The sequence below is a fragment of the Gavia stellata genome, chromosome 10, assembly GCF_030936135.1.
Source record: "Gavia stellata isolate bGavSte3 chromosome 10, bGavSte3.hap2, whole genome shotgun sequence".
NCBI classification, from domain to species: Eukaryota; Metazoa; Chordata; class Aves; order Gaviiformes; family Gaviidae; genus Gavia; species Gavia stellata.
The window spans coordinates 3,131,281-3,152,582 of NC_082603.1; the positions used below are offsets into that span (position 1 = coordinate 3,131,281).

The 21,302-nt window shown below is 39.7% G+C and overlaps 1 protein-coding gene across 1 annotated transcript in view; it reads right to left on the reverse strand.

Annotated features, from left to right (window-relative positions):
* Positions 1-21,302, reverse strand: part of HMCN1 (hemicentin 1) — a 206,988-nt gene that overhangs the window by 105,311 nt on the left and 80,375 nt on the right. Inside the window, exons 12-23 of the mRNA XM_059822131.1 lie at positions 15,152-15,293; positions 14,612-14,739; positions 13,766-13,879; positions 12,642-12,800; positions 11,714-11,908; positions 11,018-11,116; positions 9,388-9,515; positions 6,618-6,762; positions 4,954-5,066; positions 3,739-3,898; positions 2,742-2,916; positions 174-301 (exon numbers count right to left, since the gene is read on the reverse strand). Of these exons, the coding sequence (XP_059678114.1) occupies positions 174-301; positions 2,742-2,916; positions 3,739-3,898; positions 4,954-5,066; positions 6,618-6,762; positions 9,388-9,515; positions 11,018-11,116; positions 11,714-11,908; positions 12,642-12,800; positions 13,766-13,879; positions 14,612-14,739; positions 15,152-15,293 (1,686 nt within the window). The remainder of the gene's footprint in view (positions 1-173; positions 302-2,741; positions 2,917-3,738; positions 3,899-4,953; positions 5,067-6,617; positions 6,763-9,387; positions 9,516-11,017; positions 11,117-11,713; positions 11,909-12,641; positions 12,801-13,765; positions 13,880-14,611; positions 14,740-15,151; positions 15,294-21,302) is intronic.

Here is a 21,302-nt window from a genome sequence, read left to right on the forward strand (position 1 = left end):
ATTTCCTTTCCACATAATCAATAACAACAACTTGCATATGAAGATAGTATGACCTGAAAGAATATAGGTCAATAGTATTTAATGTACATAAGGAAAAAAGTTTGACAAGCTCTGCAAGATGCTAAATTCCATGCAGAAACTTGCAGGTGATTATCCTTTAAGTTAAAACTTACCATGTACACTTAGCTTCACTGACTGAGTCACATTTCCAGCAATATTTGTGGCTACACAGATATACATTCCACTGTCTGCAACTTGTGTCTCACTGATCTTCATTGACCCTGAGGGTAGGAAAGTGTGTCTGGAAAAATAAGCAGATACACTGTATAAACATGTATTGAAAGGTCAATGACTTCTACTTATACATTGCTAATGATTGCTACGAGCTAAAATAACACCATTCTACAGGGCACACTGAGCTGTGCCATATTACTAAACTATGACTTACATTTACTCATTTTTTTCTACCTCTTTACTGAGCCACTACATCCAGAATATACAGCAAATATCGAAAATATAAGATGCATATTACAAAATTTGGTTCTAGTTACTTACAGGACATTAAAATCTGTCTTATTTCTAGAATGAAGAAAAAACAAGAACAAAAACAACCCCAACAGGTAGAGAAATGGAGCTCTTCAACCTCTTGTCAAAAATTTTTGCTCAGCCCAGGTCAGCAGGGTCAGAAAGTTAAATAACTTTTGATACTACTTCATCCTGGCAAAAAAAGATGTTACGTTGATTCAAGATGGAAGAAGGGATTCTGAAGAGCATTCCGATTCAAAACTGCCAGTTCTGGTGTTTACAGAAATTGTTGTTATTCGTCAGTAAATAGTTAATTACATAGCATTAATTTTTACTACAGTTCTGGTCACAGGCCTGTAACATTACAAGATACACTGGCCAGCTAAGCCAAAATCTTCTTATGTAGAAGTCAAAAGTAATAGAAATAGGGAAAATAAATGAGGAGGGAAGAAAAAATGACAGCTAAGAATTGACAAAAAGAAATTCAAGTCTAGCACTGAAGGTTACATACAGAATTTAGGCAGAATTGGTGGGAACTAGTGGTATCATCTGTCTCCCTTTCTCTGGCACTAATTAGGCCAATGTTATCGTATGGGCATAAATGGTGAATTTTAGGATTCCAATGGCCCGGAGAGATAAACGGAGAGAAAGTGAAGTGTATTCCCTTCAGGCCACCCAAATCAGTCTGGTATTATGATTCTATGATTCCCCCTCTGCTGCCCACATCTTTCCAAACCTTTTTTCCTTTTTTTTTTTTTTTAATAACCCCAAAAAGATAGATTGCTGGGGCAACTTATCTTCCATTATTTTATCCACTAATTATATTCGCTTTCTGACAAAAGTTCCTCCGTTTCTGATTTCACTCTTCGTTTGTTTACTGGTCACATTTCTAACATCATGTTTGGGTGGTCTCAAACAATTTTGTTTGGACTAATTCTTTAACTTTTGCTGACATCTGTAAACAATTTTATGGAATGGGCTGAGCTGGACTTCTGCTGCTCTGGACAACTTGGATCTCTCCACAACAGCCATGAGCAAGTAGCCTAATTTATCAATGTCTCCTGAGGTAAAACGAGGACAAGTAAGGGACCAAGAATGCGGATTCGTTAGTGCATGCAACGTGCTCACAGGACAGAGCAGAAAATTCCACACAGATTACGAACAACAAATCAACCCTCTGTGCACAAGCCTCCTTCATCAAATATGCTGGTCCAGCAGCTATTAGCTGCTGAGGTTGTTGCAGACCCGCTGGAATGGGTGGCTCTGAGGTGCACATTTGGCCACAAAGGAAAGAGGCTCGCCTTCAGGTCTGTACGATTCCTTACTTCAGCTCAGACACTGGCTGGGTCCTTCCACCTGGATCAGTGAGAGATGCTAAACAAGAGGCACGGCAGTCGCCCCAGCGTGTGTTGCCAGCGTTACCATTTCCTGGTTTATGAATACAGCTGTAGCCTTTACCCCTTCTGAGGTATCTTGAAGACTAGAAAGCACAAGCACGCCCTGTGACAGCACCTGGCGCTTCAACCGGGAACACGCAGAGAATAATCACCTCCTCGTTTCCTCTCGTATTTTGTACCATACTAAAATAGTAAGGAAGAACTCCAACATTGTAGCCCACGCTGTATACAAGACAGACCCCAACTATTCATTCTCTAAGGCTGTCAACTCAACATTTTTATGAGCATTTAGCTATGTTTTCACATGTTCAAGAATATCTGGAGAGTTTTTGGATCCAAAACACAGTAAGCAATGAGCCCTTGTAAGCACTCCCAAACATTTATCATCATCCGTATTCTACTGGCAGCCCAGACTTCATATGAGTAACAGACAATGCTCCCCTGAGCATAAATATGAAGTGCTTAAGAAAAGAAAAACAGTTTTTACACATTTATAATCAGGCGCAGATTATGTGGGTCTCTGGGCACCACCACAGTACAAATATAACAGGATCTCTTTTGTCTTGGCCTCCTGAGATCGCGTGTAAACACGCACTGGAATGGAAGCTGTACAATGATGCATGGTTTTAGAATCTGGAAAGAGGCATATGCTTGGTTTGGGAAAGAGAGTTTCAAGACCTAGTAAAACAGGGTCCTCATGCAGGACAACTTAATACCTTCTGATTGATGCCGTGGCAATTGGAAATTATATACCCTTCCAAAATCTTGAAAGCTTAGACGCAATTTCACTTTTCTTTTGTTTTCATCAAACATTGTTACCTTGGAGAGAATGGAGATATGAGCTGCATTTCTTTGGCCCAGGTAATTATGGGGGGTGGCAAGCTCTTCACTTCACATGGAAGTGTGACATCTTCCCCTGCAATTACTGAGATCTCTATGGGTTTATCATATGCATTTCCTTGCTGGTCTCCAGGCCTGGATACTCTAGGTTTCACTATAACATGGAACACGTTAAGAAGCTGCAATGAATATACATATTTGTACAAATGTAACACCACACAATTTTACTTCAGATTAAACATCTATTTTTTTATCAGGTATATAACATTACAAACCTATTTTTAATGACATGTCTGCAATAGACATAAATCACTGTAATGCTGATGTACAGTGCCTGTACCTCAGACACTGGCTGATGCCTACATGCAATACCACAAATACCAGCAAGACTGCACCACCTACCCAAAAAGCTGGACAGCAACAGATATATGTAGCTCACGCGTATGCTGAGCTCTGCGTTGCATAGGTAGTTGGCAACCAATGCCTGAACTACGTTACACTACGGCACCAATACCTACAAGCCATAAAAGCCTTGCAAAGCAAGCCTACACCTAAATCAATTTTTTTATAATAGCAGGAGATGGCAGGAAGCTTTGGGACCGATGGGATTAATGGATCTTCATTCTTCTATCAGCAGGGACTTCTATTCCTATACAGGTACTTCCCATTCACTTCCATAAAAGATAAAATTATGATCAGCCCAAGATCTTAGTCCATGAACTCAAGGTAACAGGTATCAGGAGGTTTTAAGAGAATCACAACAGCTGAAGTATCAGCCATTTATAAAATTGCCTACTATGCGGATCCAGTGATCTAGGACAAAGTCAAAAGCACTAATTAGAGATCAGTTTAAAACCCGTTTGCACTGCGGGCATCCTAGTTCACAATCCACCTTGAGTGGGTTTTACCGTCTGAAGTAGAATGCAATGGGGGGAGAGAGACAACCACACTGTATTTGATTTCAGCTCATACATACCATAGACAGTCAGCTGGACTTTCCGTGTAGCGTAACCTGCAGCATTTGTTGCACTGCACACATATTCCCCAGTCTCTTCACCCCCTGGTGAAACTACATACAGACTTCCATCAGACCCTGCAGAAAATTTCACATTGCTGGAAAGAATTACTTCTCCTTTCTGTGGGAAGAAGGGGAAAAAAAAAAGTCCACAGTGCCTGGATCTTCTAAAATAAAACAAATTACAACGATTTAATTCAATAAAAGCTAAAGCTTACAGGGATGGAATAAAATCTAATGGAAACATAAAAACCTTTAAAAGAATATAAAAATGTTAGTTCCTGTAGCATCTCCTCCAGCTTACCCCATTGCTGTGATCTGTTCATATGAAAACTGCCGTATTTTTAATATACAACTGGGTCAGATTTTTCACCATGAATTAGGGTCCATGCTCTTTAATGCAGTTCTGTAGACTGACTGATTTGCAGGCAGTCTGACTAAACTGAGCAATATTTTAATTTACATTACAGTACTGCTTCTATTATTTATGGCTGAGATGGACAAAATATTTTGAATTAACTAAGAAGCCTGGCCCCAAAATTCCATCCATACAGATTAACTAACTTCAACTAACTTTTCACACTCCTTGAGTGTCACTGTCTAAGCAGTAAGAACAGCAGAAGCACAGGGATTCTTATGCAGAGAACTTGCTACTTTTTACAGACCCCAATTTAAAAAAAAATTTCAAGATTTCAACTGAGTTAATTTTGACATTGATTTCTGATGTCAAAGCATCTTGACAAGAGACATGATTGAAAAGTGACAGACGGTTAATCGCAGAATGCCATTATTAGACGTACTTTCTTCAGAGGAAAAAGAAGTAATGCTCCAAAACAAAAATGAACTTTCAATCTGTGGCAGGTTGCCTAATCTCAAATTGTCAACTCACAACAGGAACATGAACAATTTCTGTTAAAATTGTTAATTGAAAGTGTTAACAACATAAAGATACAGCAATAACCGAAGCCCTTCCAAAGCACAGAACATTGATCTATGGCTGGACCATGGCCAGAAAGCACTGCTCCAAGAAATAAAAGTAGATATGAATAAACAGAGATTTCCAGGTCCCTCACAACTGAGGATTTTGGCCGTGTGTCTTGCATATAGTTTTTATGACAACTAAATGATGTGTTCAATTCATCTTTCACCATGAACAGCTCAAAGATGAGAAATTACCTTGGACCAGACAATAGATGGCTTAGGAACTCCACTTGCTTTGCATGGTAATGTTACTGGGATTCCTTCAATGGTGCTAAATATCTGCTGTCCATGCTGAATAACAGGCAGAACTAAAAATAAATGCAAATATTAAACACATGCAGAAGACAGATTTCAAACCATGAGGCAACTCTTACAATAAAATCCTTATATTCAATTACTACTTCATGCAGGCAGCAGGCTTTGGGAATTTTCAGCCTCTTCTCTGAACCCCAACGTTGACAATGACCAGCCACTTTCCACTCTCCGGTCTTTCATGACAGAATAAATACCTGTTCGTAACAAAGCATGCCAGCCATAGGTTGATCTTTGGATTAAGCACATACAGTTTTAAACTAACTGTAGGTATTTCACATAGCCGATTGCAATCATGGCAGAGGATATTGTGACAAAGACTTTCTGAAAACATTTTAGGCCAGGCTTCCCGAAACAACACTGTATATGATTCAACCTATATAGCACCTTTCATGAGCATGGGTTCAGCATTTTTGGTGCTGAACCAATTTCCATCAAAGGACAACATTTTGAACAGAGCAGATAAGAGAGTGAAGAACTGATCACACTCCAAGCTTATTTAATATGTTATAAATGCTACAAAGTTGTAACTGCAGCGATGGTTTCTGCAGGGACTGACTGTTAAATGAACTTGAATAAAAATACCAGAACACTTCACAAAATCAGTAACAACAGATAACAAGAACCCCAGTTCCCCAACTTAACTGAGCTGGTTTTCAATGAACAGCAGAAAAGAGAAGATCAGATTTAAGGCTATAATACCAAAAACTAGATCATTCTAAGAACACACAAATATATTCCTTTCTGTTCTCAAGTTCTGAAATATTCCAAAAACTAGTGTTGACACGGAAGACCTTATCAGACACTGAGTACTTGCCTGTGTTGAAAAATAATAGCTATTCTTAACATAAAAGGAAGTTCTAGCATCTTCAGTGAAGCTTAAAATAAAGATCCCACAATTAATTTAATGTGTGAGAAAATTTCAGGCTGTAAACCATAAAGTGGTTGTGACCCCACGCGGAGTTAATAAAAGTATCTTCAGCTGAAATACAGATGGGTTACCACAATGCTAACACTTTGTCTTGCTGTCAGTGTAATTTTTGGTATGCTTTAATTACGGAAAAAAAAAAAAGGCGGGGGGGGGCGGAGAATGAACACCAACAAAAAAACCAAACACATTTTGCCAAACTCATAATTCATTTTAATTCTAATTCTCCCACGAGTTGTGCTTCCTTATGTCAGTTATGAAAGGCCCAGATGGCACTTTTCATAGTTTTCCAGTAAACTTCCACTTGCATCTGTTTTGTTAATAAAGCTAGAGATGAAGACTGCACAGCCCAGCCTTTGTAGATGTTAAAAAATGAGGATCTTTTACGATCACAAAATGGGGTTATTTTTGTTTTAAAAACAGTCTCAATTGTTCAGTTCCTTCCTGTGCAGTAGATCCAATTTCCCACCATGTTACTTTACGAAGTAACATCGTTACAAAAGAGGAAATTAAAGAAATTAGTATAACTAACAGAAAAGCTCTAGTGGGAGCTCCTGCTACTAAGAAATGCACTCTCATCTTGCATTCAGCACAAAAGCAACAAAACAGTGTTCCTTACCATACACATTAACAGTAGTAGTTTTGTTGCTTGTCCCAGCAACATTACTTGCCATGCAGGTATAATCGCCGCCATCCTGCAGCCGAACTCTTTCAAGGTGCAGGCTTCCATCACTGCGAACATTAATGTAGGGATTGGGAACCAGCTGCCAAAAGAGTGATGTAACATTTTACTGAAGAAAATACTTGTGGATAATATTTACTTTGGGATGCAGTGTGGCTTTACTTGACTATTTCACATTCTTAAAAGTTATATGTTCCTGGAGAATTTTACTAGAGCTTTTCCTACCTTCCATCTTTCATAAAAAGCTAATTTTAAATAAGAATTTTGTAGCACCTCGTATTTACTGCTGGAGTGAGATTAAGAACTGGAACAGCAACACTGCTCTACCATAGCACACATAGAACAGCCACTCATGCTTAGAATCATGCACTGAAGCAAAATCAAACTCAGCTGAATTATTTTACTGTATTTTTTATTGGTTATATTAGTAATATATTACTAAATTTTTAATTGGTAACCCAATTTGATCGTAGATCAGCTCTTGATGAGTGCAAAAACTTGTTCTTCTTCTACAAACAGATCCTTTTTTTTTTTTCCACAGCTATCAAAACCTTCTAAGTTGCCATATCCAGCAAGTAGAAGAGATCAGCTCTGAAGCATACCATTGTGAAAGACAAGAAAAGTTATAACTTTCACAAAAGAAGAGTAACTTTTTAGAAGTTATATACCCTGTAGCAACAACAGCAACAAAAAAAAATAATCAATGAGCTCAGGAACATAGACTTGCCTTACAGAAAGGCTGTTAGAATGCAAAATTGTTCCAGTCATGCCATGCTCAGAAAAAGCTGCATTATTCTCTAAATATCACAGAATCATTAAGGTTGGAAAAGACCTGTAAGATCATCAAGTCCAACCATCAACCCAACACCACCATGCCCACTAAACCATGTCCCGCAGTGCCACGTCCACACGTTCCTTGAACACCTCCAGTGATGGTGACTCCACCACCTCCCTGGGCAGCCTCTTCCAGTGCTTCACCACTCTCTCAGGAAAGAAATTTTTCCTAATATCCAGCCTGAACCTCCCCTGGTGCAACTTGAGGCCATTTCCTCTTGTTCTATCGCTAGTCACTTGGGAGAAGAGACCAACACCCACCTCCCCACAACCCCCTTTCAGGTAATTGCAGAGAGCGATGAGGTCTCCCCTCAGCCTCCTCTTCTCCAGACTGAACAACCCCAGTTCCCTCAGCCGCTCCTCATCAGACTTGTGCTCCAGACCCCTCACCAGCTGCGTCGCCCTTCTCTGGACACGCTCCAGCACCTCAATGTCCTTCTTGGAGTGAGGGGCCCAAAACTGAACACAGCATTCGAGGTGCGGCCTCACCAGTGCCGAGTACAGGGGCACGATCCCCTCCCTACTGCTGCCCACACTATTACTTACTCCAACACTTTCCTTGGAGTGTAGCTTTTGCCGCGAGCTTACAAATACAGGAAACTAGCACTACTACACAGAGGAATTTGCAACCCAACAGGGAAGATCCTGCCAGTATTTCTCACAGAAGTTACAGCCTGTGCTACTTGCACTTACACAGTCTAAAGAAAAGTCCAGTGATTCCCAGTGATTCAAAAATTGAGCAGGAAACTCTAGCAAGCGAAGGGTCAAGTAGTGCCAGCGTTCTGCTTGGTGACAATAAATAAAACCATTTGCTACCATTTTTAATTACAGCTGTGGAGAAAGGGCTTTAGGGAGAAATTAGCAAGCAAGATAAAAAGCAGAGCTCCATAGATATGTTAAAGTCAGTAATTTGGCTACTACTAAAGAAATGAAACTTCATGCAGACAAGTAACCTAGGCACGTGGTGGTGTCTACACCACCCTTCTTCTGCAGGAGTTACAACTTGGCAATGGTATGCTCTCAAGGGGGAAAGAAAACACATGCTCTGAGCAGTGCGCCACCAGGAAAGGAGTATATGGTACAGGGATGCTGACATTTATCTCATCCCATCAGCAACAGTGGAAGTCATGATGTTAAAAAACCCTAAATCTACAGAAATTTTCTGGTATCTTTATTTTTAAAAAAGAAGGAAAAAGAAATGCTTTCAGTTACCAGGGTTTAAATTACAGCACTTGTGCCGTTCTGGTGGGCTATTCCACTAGCATTCCTATATTCAGAGCCTAAGGCTGAAATTCAGGAGCTAATGAGAATGCATAAAACTGCTTTGAAAGTAAGTAAAGCAGAAGATAAAAGAACAATTCACAAACACTTTGGTTCCAAGTTCTTTGGACCTCCACATCCCCCACTACCATCTCCTATTCCCTGATCTCCCTTCAGAGTTAGAAATTCCCTAGCGTGGGCAGCAATCAGTGAGGCATAACCGTCAGGATGCCACACTTCACTTCCACTTTCATAGTTTGAACCATAATTAACTATCATTTCTGAGGAGAATGGCCATACTCCGAGTGACAGCGCCTGCAGAAACTCAGAAGCAGCTACTGCCTTACAGATACAGCCAACTGGCTTCTCCTGAGGAGGCAGCAGCTCCTTTTGAGTGGTGGTTGTCTGCTGTAGTTCACCTCGATGACACTGGATCCTTGTTTCCAGTGAGCCAGTCCAACCTCGGGAAGCATCTTTATTTGTAAGCATAAAAATCTATCAGTATATTTGTACATCAACTTGTGTAAATTAAACCAAGTTGTTATCGTGGCTTAAGATGTCAGTTGTAGATTTTCTCTGCCAATAAATCTTACAGGAAGGAAAACAGTCTTACCACCATACTGTTTTTAATCCACCTCCGGTCCGGAATGGGGTTTCCAGCAAGCAGTACACAGGGCAAAGTGAGCTGCTGCCCCTCAATTACATTGGCTGTGGCTGGACTTACTCCAATCAGAGGTGTAACTTGAACAAAAGAAAGAATTAGAAGAAATTATTAGGAATTTTTATATGTTCATGTCAAGTATTAAATCTGAATTTTTATTATTAGTTCTGTCACTAATGCAACTTGCAGCAGCGTCAGACAAAAGTCTCCTTGTGCAAGGTACTATACAAATGTAGAGCAAGAAACATCTCCTACAATGAAAACAATATTATTTAAATAGAAAGGAAAAAAAGGGGTAAGAAAAAACATAGCTGTCAACAAACAGCATTAAAGTTCCAATATACTTATTTTATGACAAAAAATACCAGATAGGGTTCTGGTATCTGAAATGTCAATGATATGGGGCGGGGGGGGAAACACACCACACAAATGAAGGTGTGGGGTAGCATAGGAAAGAAAAGGAAGCTGGAGGAATACACATACAGCGATCCTAAGACTAAAGAATGGCAGCAAATGGAAGACATTGTCCAGCTGAAATGGATCCAAGCCAGCATTTCCCTGAAAACTCATGTTCCCCTGGATACCAAGTTGATACATTATTTTTCCTTACTTAGGCAAAATACCAAAGAACAAAAGTAGCAGGTTTGGTGAGGACAAAAAATAAGTGGCAATTTCCTTTGGGCATAAAATTTGGGGGATTAGAATAGAGGTCAACAACCCAGCAGAAAATTCTGCGTGCTCTATTAAAGAGCCAACAGAAAGCACTCCTGTGCACATCCTTTGTAAATTAATTTTAAATAATGAGGATTAAATAACACTTCTAAATAGGTAAAAACATGTTGTCCACCAAATACTACTAGTATCACAGTTTTCCACCACATGTTTTAAGTTAACAAATGGTTTCTTTGATGGCAGATGGACTCCATTCTTACCCTTCCGCAAACGTATACATTCCATAGCATTGTTTTTCCTTTTATTGCCAATTGTCCAACTGAGATAATAAACAACTCCGTAATAGCACAGCTATTGTCAAAGCGAGACATTTACAGTCTTCTTGGATCTCTAAGATTCCTTCCCAGTTATATCAACACACTGACCTAAGCAAGTTCATTGCTGCCTTTTTTTTTTTTTTTTTTTGAGATGAATTAAACAACAGAAACCCATCATTAGCATTCATTATTATGGTGATTCTTCATTCCTTAATAAATTTACTTAGGAATAAGAAACAGAAGACAGGATAAATCTTTTATTTTTAGGGCCTGTGTTATAAAGTGTAGATGGAACTAATTCACATTATTGTAGCTGGTTAAAAGACAATGTTCTATCGTGCAGAATTCACTGAAATCAATTACAATATTCCATGCAAGTGTCTTCTGATTCAGTTTGTGTGGATGACCGCACACATATAAATACAGCTATAGATAAAAGCATATAGATATGTCACTATGTATGTACATAAGCCACAGACATCCTGTTTGCTGTACAAACACCACCAACTATTGCCTCCTCCAGTGCGTTCCAGGCATGGAAATGCTGCTAGTCTTCCCTTTCACTGTCGTCACTGACATTAACCCAGTCTTACCCAGTCCAGTCACTGTGATCGTGGCTGGCCGCGACTGAATCCTTCCGAACTGGTTCTCAGCTTCACAGATGTAAGTTCCTTCATCAGTGACCCACAAACCTGGCAGGGGGGGTGGGGGAGAGAGATCAGACTGCAGCATCTGAAGTGATATTGAAAAGTTTGCAATACATGGATACCCTATGCTTTTATTTTTCAAACATTCATTTTTGGCCAGACCATTCCTTTCTGTACCAAGTACAGAAGCAGTGACTATATGAGCACTTGAGTAAAAAAAAGCATTATATACATATATATGATACTTTTAATCACTTTATATATTGCATATACTTTAATACAGTACAAAAAAAAAAAAAAAAAACCCCCAAAAAAACCCACCAAAGAAACCCAAAACAAAATATCAAAATCCATGGCTCCTCACTATCAGAGAACATAACCCACATTTATTTAAACAAAGGTGTAATAATTTCTAGGAAGAAGAGTGAAGCCAATAACCAAACACAACTGAATTCACAAACTCATGGGGAAATGAACTGCACGTCAGAAGCAATTAAGTCAGTATCAGAAACACAATCTCTGATAAAAATCCAGCCTTTTTAGAAAGTTAACAATTTTATAAAGTAGTATAGTAACTTAAATCCATCACATATGTCGTATTTCCTTCTGGAATCTTTTTTTTAAAAAGTTCAGTCTACCTACTATTAATAGATAGAGCTCCTGTTCTGAGTTGACTGATGGAACTAACTGCGAATGGTCTTGAGAAAAGGGAAGCACCATTCAGCCGCCTCCATTTAACCTTTGGTTCTGGGTAACCCTGAACATAGCATGGCAGCGTGATGTTTGAGCCAATATCTGCAGATTCATCACTGGGTTCCTGTGTGAAAACTGGGGGAGCTGGAAAAAAAAAAAGAGAGAGTACACAGAAAGTGAATTGGGGTTGCAACATGGCATTAGAATTCTGCTTACACTGTCGACGACCTAAATTTATGTCCCATTATGTACAATTATTCTTCCAACAACAGACTTCCAACTCTAGCAGCACCTTACAAAAGCAGCCTTGCATGCTCTCTATGTACAATGGGGAACTCAGAAATAGGCTAAAACCTCAAAAAAAAGAAGATACAGCCACCCCCATCAGACGAACGTGCGTGTTCAAGTGTTAGCGTTATTAAGTTTCTCATCTCCTTCAAACACCGTTGCTCATTGCTTCAGAAAGTGTATGTGCCTGACAGAATCACGCATTGAACAAGACACAATGTGTCAAGCCACAAGCAGAAAGAATTAGCAAAAGAGGAGAGGAAGGGCTACGTTACAAAATACGTCACATAGTAACTTAAGTTAGTATAATACATTCTCTACTTAGGTTGAGGTTTGAACAGTTTCCTCCTTCGCTGCCTCTCTCGTCCTCCTCATAACTTTTATGCTTTGCAAAAGAAGTAAGAGTGAAGGGAAGTTGGAGTCCAAATACGACAAGGAAACAGCTTAGTGAACACCACCAAAAAGGTGTTCCCAGCACACACAGACTTACACGTATTTGTGAGAAAGATTCAGATGAACAAGGCACTATTGACCAGATACAGAAACACTGAAATTAGAGTATTTACTGTCTAGATTGCAAGCTACTTACAGCCAACATCTAGAGTTATCTTCCCAGAAGCTCTCCCTGCGTCATTGGTAGCCACACAGGTATAGTCACCAGCATCCAGATCTTGTGTTTCCTGGATCTTCAAAAGACCCCGATGAGTATCAATAATGAGAAATGCTGATGCCCTCAACTCTAAGTCACCTAAGTGCAGACAGAAAAAAAAGTAACTGAAATATAACAGGATATTTAGCAAAATTATTCCAACAAAACAGTGTCCAAGTTTGAGATTAGTTCACAACATGCCTGTATTCATTTAGCAGATGAGTACTCTGACTTCCACTCAACTGAGCAGAAAAATTCATTACTACATTACATACAACCCCTTTTTATTTCTTTGTTTCACAAGGGGAACACAAACCCAAGTAGCTTTGGACACAGATCAGCATTAGGACAGTGTGCCAGGCTGTATTTCTCCATCCCTCACAAGTTAGAGACTACATGTGGCAGCCACTTGTCTGCCAGCTCTGTACCAAGTTAGGAGCTCCTCAAAACCTAGAAAACAGCTCTGCTACCTCTCAAGCTCAGCAGGAGCCACAATACTGATGTGTAACATTCAGAATTGGCCCACATGTACTCTTTGGGAAGAGTATCAAAGCGTGCTTTAAAATACAAGCCAACCACTAACTGCAGTGAGTTCAGAAGTAGCTTCCTTGAAGGGAAGGTTATTTGCAAACAGACCAGAACGGGGTTTGTGCTTCCCTCCAGCCACTGTTGGAGATGAAAGACTGGCCTGGATAAGCTATCTGTTGGCAATATCTACCAAGCCAGATCACTGGTTTTCCAGAAAATGAGCAGGCAGGTGGCTTATACAACCACACACAGGCACCAACTGCTTTTTCTGAGAATAAATGTTCAGTCTTGAGACACGGGATTCCTTAACTCCCATTTAACTCTATGAAAACTCCTGCAGTTGTGATACCCAATATCCTGCCTCACTACTTAAGAGACTGTAGCAGATACCTCTGAGATTCAGAAGAAGGAACAAATAAAATTCCCTAGGCATTGCAAAGGAATTCGAGCTTTTGAGAAAATGAAGTCACTTCAGGATCATTGTTCTAAATATCACTGCTAAAGTAAATAAACCAAACACAAAGTTATAAGTGCACCTTTAAACCATTTAACTTGGGGATGTGGGATTCCAGTTGTTTTGCACTCCATAATAGTTGTGTCTCCAAGAGCAACCAGAATTTCACTTTGAACTATGGTCAACGTTGGGCCCTCTAAAAAGAAACAATATAGAAAAAAATGAGTTCCTCATCCAAAGCACATACCACTTTTAAGACATAAACCATGAAATACTCTAATTTTCTCTTGTTTTGTGGAAGAATATTTGCATTAAATTTCAGAAAGCCTTAAAAATCATGTAAGGTGACAGAAAAACACGGGGAAACAGAAAAACTAGAGTCTGGAATGTCCAGAGCACCTGGACCATACCTCGAATACAGGGGAATTCAAGGAAAGAATTGGAAGAGTTTGATCATGTAGAAAGTAAAAAGATTCAGAGTCTCTCTCCCGCTCCAGCCAGATGTTGGTCATCAAGAATTTCAGTCGTCTGCTATTAATATAGTAACGTGGTGTTTAGAGTACACAATTTGGACTAGGACTCCACAGTGCTAAGCACACTACAGGAATTTACAGAAACATGATTCCTTCTCCAAAGACCTACTCAGGTTTGCAAACCCACCCCACTTTAATATCCAATTTTTAGGTTTGGAGGTTTTTTTCTTAAAATCAGTGTAAGAAGAAACATTAAGCCCCAAATATCACCTAACAATACTACTCAGATTTGAACAGAAAACAAAAGGGACATTTGTGAGCTGTTCAACATCTTTTCTGAGTTTTTTGAAATTTCTACCGGTATGTTCTGCATGGTTCTACTAAATTCAACAGTTCCTTCCTGATGATGTATTAGTTTGCTTTTCTAATGTCACTACATTGTTTCTTTTACTTACCGATATAGGTAAGGGTGGATGTCTGTTTCTCTGTCCCAGCAGAGTTACTTGCCAAGCAACCATAAATTCCTGCATCTTTTGGAATTGCCTTTCTTATGATTAAGGTGCCTTCTGGGGTCAATCTATACCTGGGTACACACAGGGGACCAACCAAAATGATTAATTAAAGAAAAGAGAGTAACGGTTACATCCACAATCCAAGCAGCAACATGACCAGATGGTTTATAAACAGGTATTGCTGTTTTTTCCTCATGATAAGCAACAATATTAGTAGTATTATATCTACCAGAGAATATCAATGCATTTTGTGCACAGCGTCTAAGTCAACCTTGTAAAAAGCCCTCTAGAGAAGAGAACTAAAGTATTTCTATTTTAGAGATGAGGAAATTGAAATTAAAGAGTCATAAAAGCGAAGGTTGAGGTACTATTTCCAAAACTCACAGACTCCTGTGGAAGAAATAGTCAGAATATTTTGGCATTCTTCAAAACTTCTTTCTCACATAGGGAAAAAATAAAAACAGAGAAAGCGATAACCCCTACCTGCTTGAACCAATAATAAACATATCGTTGTGCATCCATACTACCATTGGCTTTGGATAACCTGTTGCAGAACACCTGATAGACACTTCAGAGCCTTCTGTAAAAGTCTGATTCTTAGGTGAAATGACAACCCTAGGTGGTTCTAGTAAAAAAAAAAAAAAATTAAAAACAGCAATTAAAAAGATGCATTTAGAAAATACTTACAGATGATAATAATCACTTCATTCCCATTTTCAAACAGCTGTATAGTGAGCAAACAGTGCTAATAAAGGTCACATGAATGCTTCCCTATAACTGCTTCAATTTAACACAGATAACGACCATCAGACACACATGAATTGCATCATAAAGTCAGTGACTGCACTAAAATGTAATCAGTCTGTTGTTAACACATTCTTTAAAGTCTCTTTTACTTACAACATTATTCAAAGAGTTTTCTTGAATTAGCTATGCTTTCTCAGAGCCCACTCATCTCCTCACTTCCCCTAGCACAGTCTACCAATTCCTCAGCATAAAACATGCATGCCCTCATAAAAGTTAGTAAGACAGGATTCAAGGTACAGAGACCAAATTAACTCATATGCCTACAGAGTTTGCTTTGTTCTGAGACGCACAATTTGGAGCTCCCAAACGTGGGCACCAATTCTGACAAAAAGCTGCCAGAACCAAGTAAAGTTCACCAACATGATCCATCAAGGATCCACAAAGGCAGGCTGAAATGAGAGTAAGTCGTGCCAGGTCATCATCTTGACTAGAAACTATGAGAGCATTAGTGGTTTCACATGGATTCAAGTTGAACACAACAATTATGCAATAATTCACTTAGAATTTTTAATGCATGCTTAAAACTCAGCAAAGAAGCAACAATTTTGATAAGTTTGAGTCAAATTTGTGCAGACTCCTGAAAATGAAAGCCAGTGAGCACAAGCCTTCTGGCAGGCCAACAGTAAGAATAGAACCTGAACGACGACAATAAAAGTCATGATGTACGTGCACGCACACAGAAAGACATTAACAGCAAAATCATGTTGAAGACAATTGAATCTGCAGTGTAAATAATGCCAACGGATGTTATGGATTTCAGCTGCCTTTTCACCAGAAAAGCGATCTGTGAACTTCAAAGAATTCATTCACTTGCATCCTTAGATGGAGTTCCTCAGTAAAAGACCACCAAAACAATTCACTGTGGCAACTGACATTTTCTTCTGTGGTACATACGATTTTGTCTTACTTATAGTGGCCAGAAAAAGATCCACACCACTTAATGGATGAAAAAGTAGCAACTTTTAGTACTGACTGCTGTTACAGCATGAAACTGGCTACTATTAGATGACTAGTATCAATCTTCATCTTGGGAGCTTTGCCTGTTGCTAATCACCCACTGTATTAACACGCATCCCTCTGCAGCTGATCCTTTTTACTAGCAACCATAGAACGAAAAGCCTAAGCCTAACTCTCCCTTTTGGGAGAGTAAGAGGGGCTAAACGCATGTAACGCAGAGGTACCTTGAACTTAGGGCTGCTCTGCATAGCTCTTTTTTTATTAGCTTCAGTAGGAATTACACCATCCTATAGACTCGGGTGACGTTTGACATATTTTCGTGGCTGCTGAGGAAAAATGTGGGTAAGAGCTAGTACACACAATCTATTTGTGTGTGACATAATCCGTCAAGGACAAAATGAAGGTGTGATGCTGTGCAACTTCCAGCATAAATCCTTCTGTGATTTTCTTTTCCAGGTGAACAGCATAAATCTTTCTAGTTCAGTCTGTCAGAATGCAAACAGAAAGAATTCAGAGTGCTACTACAAATGCTTTTCTGGAAGGATTAATACCATGCCCTTTCCATTATCATTGCAGGGAGGAAGATTATTTTCCAAGTTCTGTGTCGTAGTAACCATTTGCTTAAAAAACTGGTAACTAAAAAGCACAGTGATTCTGGCCTGGAAGAAGACTCTCCCTGCAGAAGATTGTGCTGCTTCTAAGACAGAAGCGAGGCAGGTTCTGCCTCCTTGCAGGGCAGAAACCCAGGGGGGTTTAGCAGGTTTTTAAGCTAATGGCATTACAACACAGAACTTGGAAAACAATCTTCCTCCCCACGATCTCAGCACACTTAGTGAGAGGGGATTAGTGACTGGTAGAAAATTAGATAATAGGAAATTAAATGGTTTTCAAATGCTCAGACATCAAACTAAGAACACAGATAAGAACAGCAGGAGATCTCTTCACCTTTTACATGGAAGGATTTATCAAGATTAGCATAGGTTTGGGAAATACATGTTGGCAAGTCTATAGATATTATCAATTGAGTCACACTGCTGACTCTAAACAAGGTGTCTGTGCCTCTGCAGGTCCAACTTCACTTGGTAAGGTAGACTAATTACAACACACGACAGCTACAAGGCAGGGCAGTACCTAACAGCACATAACTGCCCCATGGATATCAGACATTATATTGTCTGCCACAATCACAGTTACTATAGAATGATTTGTCCTGTAATGTATCTTACTGAATAGGAGAGCAAGGTTCCCAAGGAAAATACTAGTAGTTTTGAAATATAATTAGTGTAACATCAGTATACAAGTCACAGACATATCTTTGATTTAACCTTTTTAATATACTTTTACTTAAAGTATTTACACTGTGCTTTGTGTTTGACTTTCATGAACAATTCACATCTGTTTGTGTTTCATGGAAACTTATCTGCATGCCCCTATGAAGCACATAAAACCCCTCTTTCAAAGAGAAATGTAATAGCTGTTTGAGGAAGGCTTTTTGATGCAGTATGGCACCTGGTGCTCTGGGGAGATGAACTATTATTGCCAGGACTCGATGACTCTGGTTTTGGTCATTAACCAGACGTGTGAGCTTGTAAAGGATGTATGTAAAAGTATATGCGAAACCACACAGCTATACTGCCAAAGACAAGAAATAAATTAAATAGTAAACAGCAACTAATTTGCACACAGTTGCAAAATTGTAAACACTGATGCATGTAATGCCTTATCATTTCCTTTCTTACATCTATGTCCGTTAACCTTCCCCAAGTTCATCGGTTTTTCACTTGTAGAGTAGATTTAATAAAAAGCTGCAGGGTCCTGAAAGGTCCCTCCCGTGTTTCGTAATGGCTCTGAAATCTCTGAGCTCCCAGAGGAAAGGCACCAGAGGAAGGCAGAGCCATAGTTCCAGAAGTACTAGGATTAAATCCAGATACGAGGGGGGCAGGGAGAGGCAAAAAATGGATGCAAGTTACAGAACTGTCCTCAAGTGATTCATGATGTGCACAGCTTTCGCAGCTATTTTTATTTTGGTTTAAATCCTGCCAAGAGACACTGGGAGATATTCTGCATGCTCTGGTCTTCAGGAAGGTCTACTCTCACGTTGATATTAGGAAACTGTTTGTCTCAGATGGCAGTTACACATCGTAACTGCAACGTAATCTGCAACTGCATCGTAACTTTGGCAACACACCATTGCCCATGCAGTTCTTTTCACACAATGGTATTATCAGGTGAGCAGAAGAAGGTGGAAGAAATATTTGTATTTAACATACAAGCAATGGAATTAATTGCACAAAGTCAATATACACAGCTGTAATACTCAAGCTACCAGCTAGAATCAGTGAGGGCACATTTGCCACTAATTAACCATCTTGCTTTCTTGCTCAAAGGCCAGCGAGCAGGCAGGCACGCAGAACAGGCTTTCTTGTACGACGGGTCCATCCGATTTCTTTTGCTTTGCTCCTTGTATCATAGGGGAGAAGATTTGTACGTGGGCAGGAGAAGCACAAGCTCCTTACAGTGCCAGTCCCATTCAAGGCTGTAGAATAAAACCTTTTAAACAACATAGATCATGTGTAAAGCTTCTTAAGAGAAAGAAGGTTGGTGTGAAGATTTCAGGGTCTGAAGCAGTCACGCTTGCAACCATCCTTGGCCCTGATATTCATTAAAACCATCTGAAGCAGTTAAACTCAGCATGAAAGAGGGACAGCTCTTTTATGCTAATAATACCAAATTTTTATTTCATTCAACATTAAAAAACCCTCTTGTCACCCTTTATTAGTGAAAACCAGACTTATTGCCAATGTTGTTTCACTACTCTCTGCATACCTTTTTTCTTTTTTAACAGAAGCTTTTCCCCAACAGCCACCCTGCAGATGACATTTGACTCAACCATTACTTGTAAAGTATCAATGTTTTTGTGCAGCACCCTCAAGAGTCTTTCTTGCCTTTTACAGTAAGAGCAGTTTTGGAAAACTGAACTATTCAACCCATTCACCTGACAAGTAATGCATTAATAAGGCTAAATAAGAACAACTATTTAAATGTATCGAGATCAAAAAAACCACCAAGTAAGGATGCAACCACTGCAGCAGTTTGCACACGTGTGTTGCCAATTTTTTACGAGGGTTTGATTTTTGTAAAATTTCACTTCCTCGAGACCTTACAGCAAGCACCCAGACCCTCCTGCACACACACAGCTACTGGCAGAGACCTGGAGCCCATCCCCGTGTCCAGCCTGCTCACTAGCGCTTCTCTAGAGTTACAACCCATTCTTCTTCGCATCAATTAAAAGGGTTTGAATTGACTTCCCTGGGCTTCTATCTACCAAGATACTGCAAGAGCAGACACTTATCGCAAAGCCCTGCTTTTAGCAATACAGGAACCGTAGCGATTCTTCTTCAGACTGAAGTCCTGCGTGACCACAGCAATGTCTACGAATTCTTGCGTTACTGTGAGTTTTATGGATATGCCTTAGTTTTTCCATATGGAAACATATAAATGGAATTGAATGGCTTTGATCTCAAACTGTCTAAAAACTACATTATGTTAGTGTCAAGAGTGCATACTGTGAAGGCGTGGGGGGGAAAATATCCAACTCTACTATTATGATAGCTATTAACATATGTCAGTAAGTGAGACAGAAGACTGGAGTTATGCAGATACTGAAGAATTCCTCCCAGAGTGTAGATTTCCACTTTGATGTCAGATCAGGCACAAAATTCACATTATAGCTTATGTTATGAAGTAATAACACAAAGACATATAACCTGTCACTACATTCGCAAAAGGAATCCTCTCCATTCATCTGATTTCTATTAAGTTTAAATCATGTTTTAGCAATATGCATTGGAATTACTCTTCAATTCAATTTTATACTTTTGTTCACAAGCCAAATGAAAGAAGCGTAGAAGTAAAATTGCACATAAACAGAAAAACTGACAAAGGCTCCCGTTTGCATAGCAAGCTGAGAACAGATTTGTTACAGCATAAATAAAAATCAAAACATTCAACAGGGATAAACAAAAAGTAGCCTTCAGCATTAATCAGCCACATTCATCTGTACTTTCGGCATCAACCAAACGAACCTAATTAAAAAGGAATATTGTCTTTGGACATTGTTATCTTGCTTCGTTCACTTGCCAGCCGTCCCGCTTAGCTGCCAAGTTCCCACTGATCTCCTTCCCAATCCACCCTCGACCACGCAGCAGCGCAGGGTGTGCCGTCCTGCATCATCCCTTGCCCTGGCTCTCTGCAAAGGCGACATTGCACAACGAACCACGGAAACATCTCTTTCCGTAACTGCCTATACATTAGCTCAGGTAAAAGATACACAGGGGTAGCATTCATGGTTGCTTTTCTAAGACTCGCCACAAAGCTTCCAAGCACAAATTTAACACCTATAGGGTGAGAGGGAGAGCGTTACTGGGATCATCTTGTTGTTCAGGCAGGGAGTATGCACAAGCTGCAACTTCACCAATGCCAACAGCACTCTCTGCTACAGCGGGATAGAACAAGTTGATCTGCTGTGATATATTATGTAGCATCCACCCCAGCACTAGGAAAGTGTGCTGTGAAAGACAACAGGGGAAGGACCACCCATTTTCCCTCTGTAGCCGAAAGAACTACTTCTCAAAAGACATGCAGATATGCACTACAGTCAAAGAGTCTTCTCACCGAGGTTGTTTTTCATAACCTCCCTGCACTTCCTTGTAACTTGGCATTCACTGACCATATGCAGACTCTATTGGAAAAAAAATCAAGCTCACAATAAATATTCACCAGCTGTGAACAAGAGGCCATAAAGAAAGGATCTGACACCATACATGCCACATGCCTGGCCTTTACAATGACCTCCCTTCAGGAGAAAGAC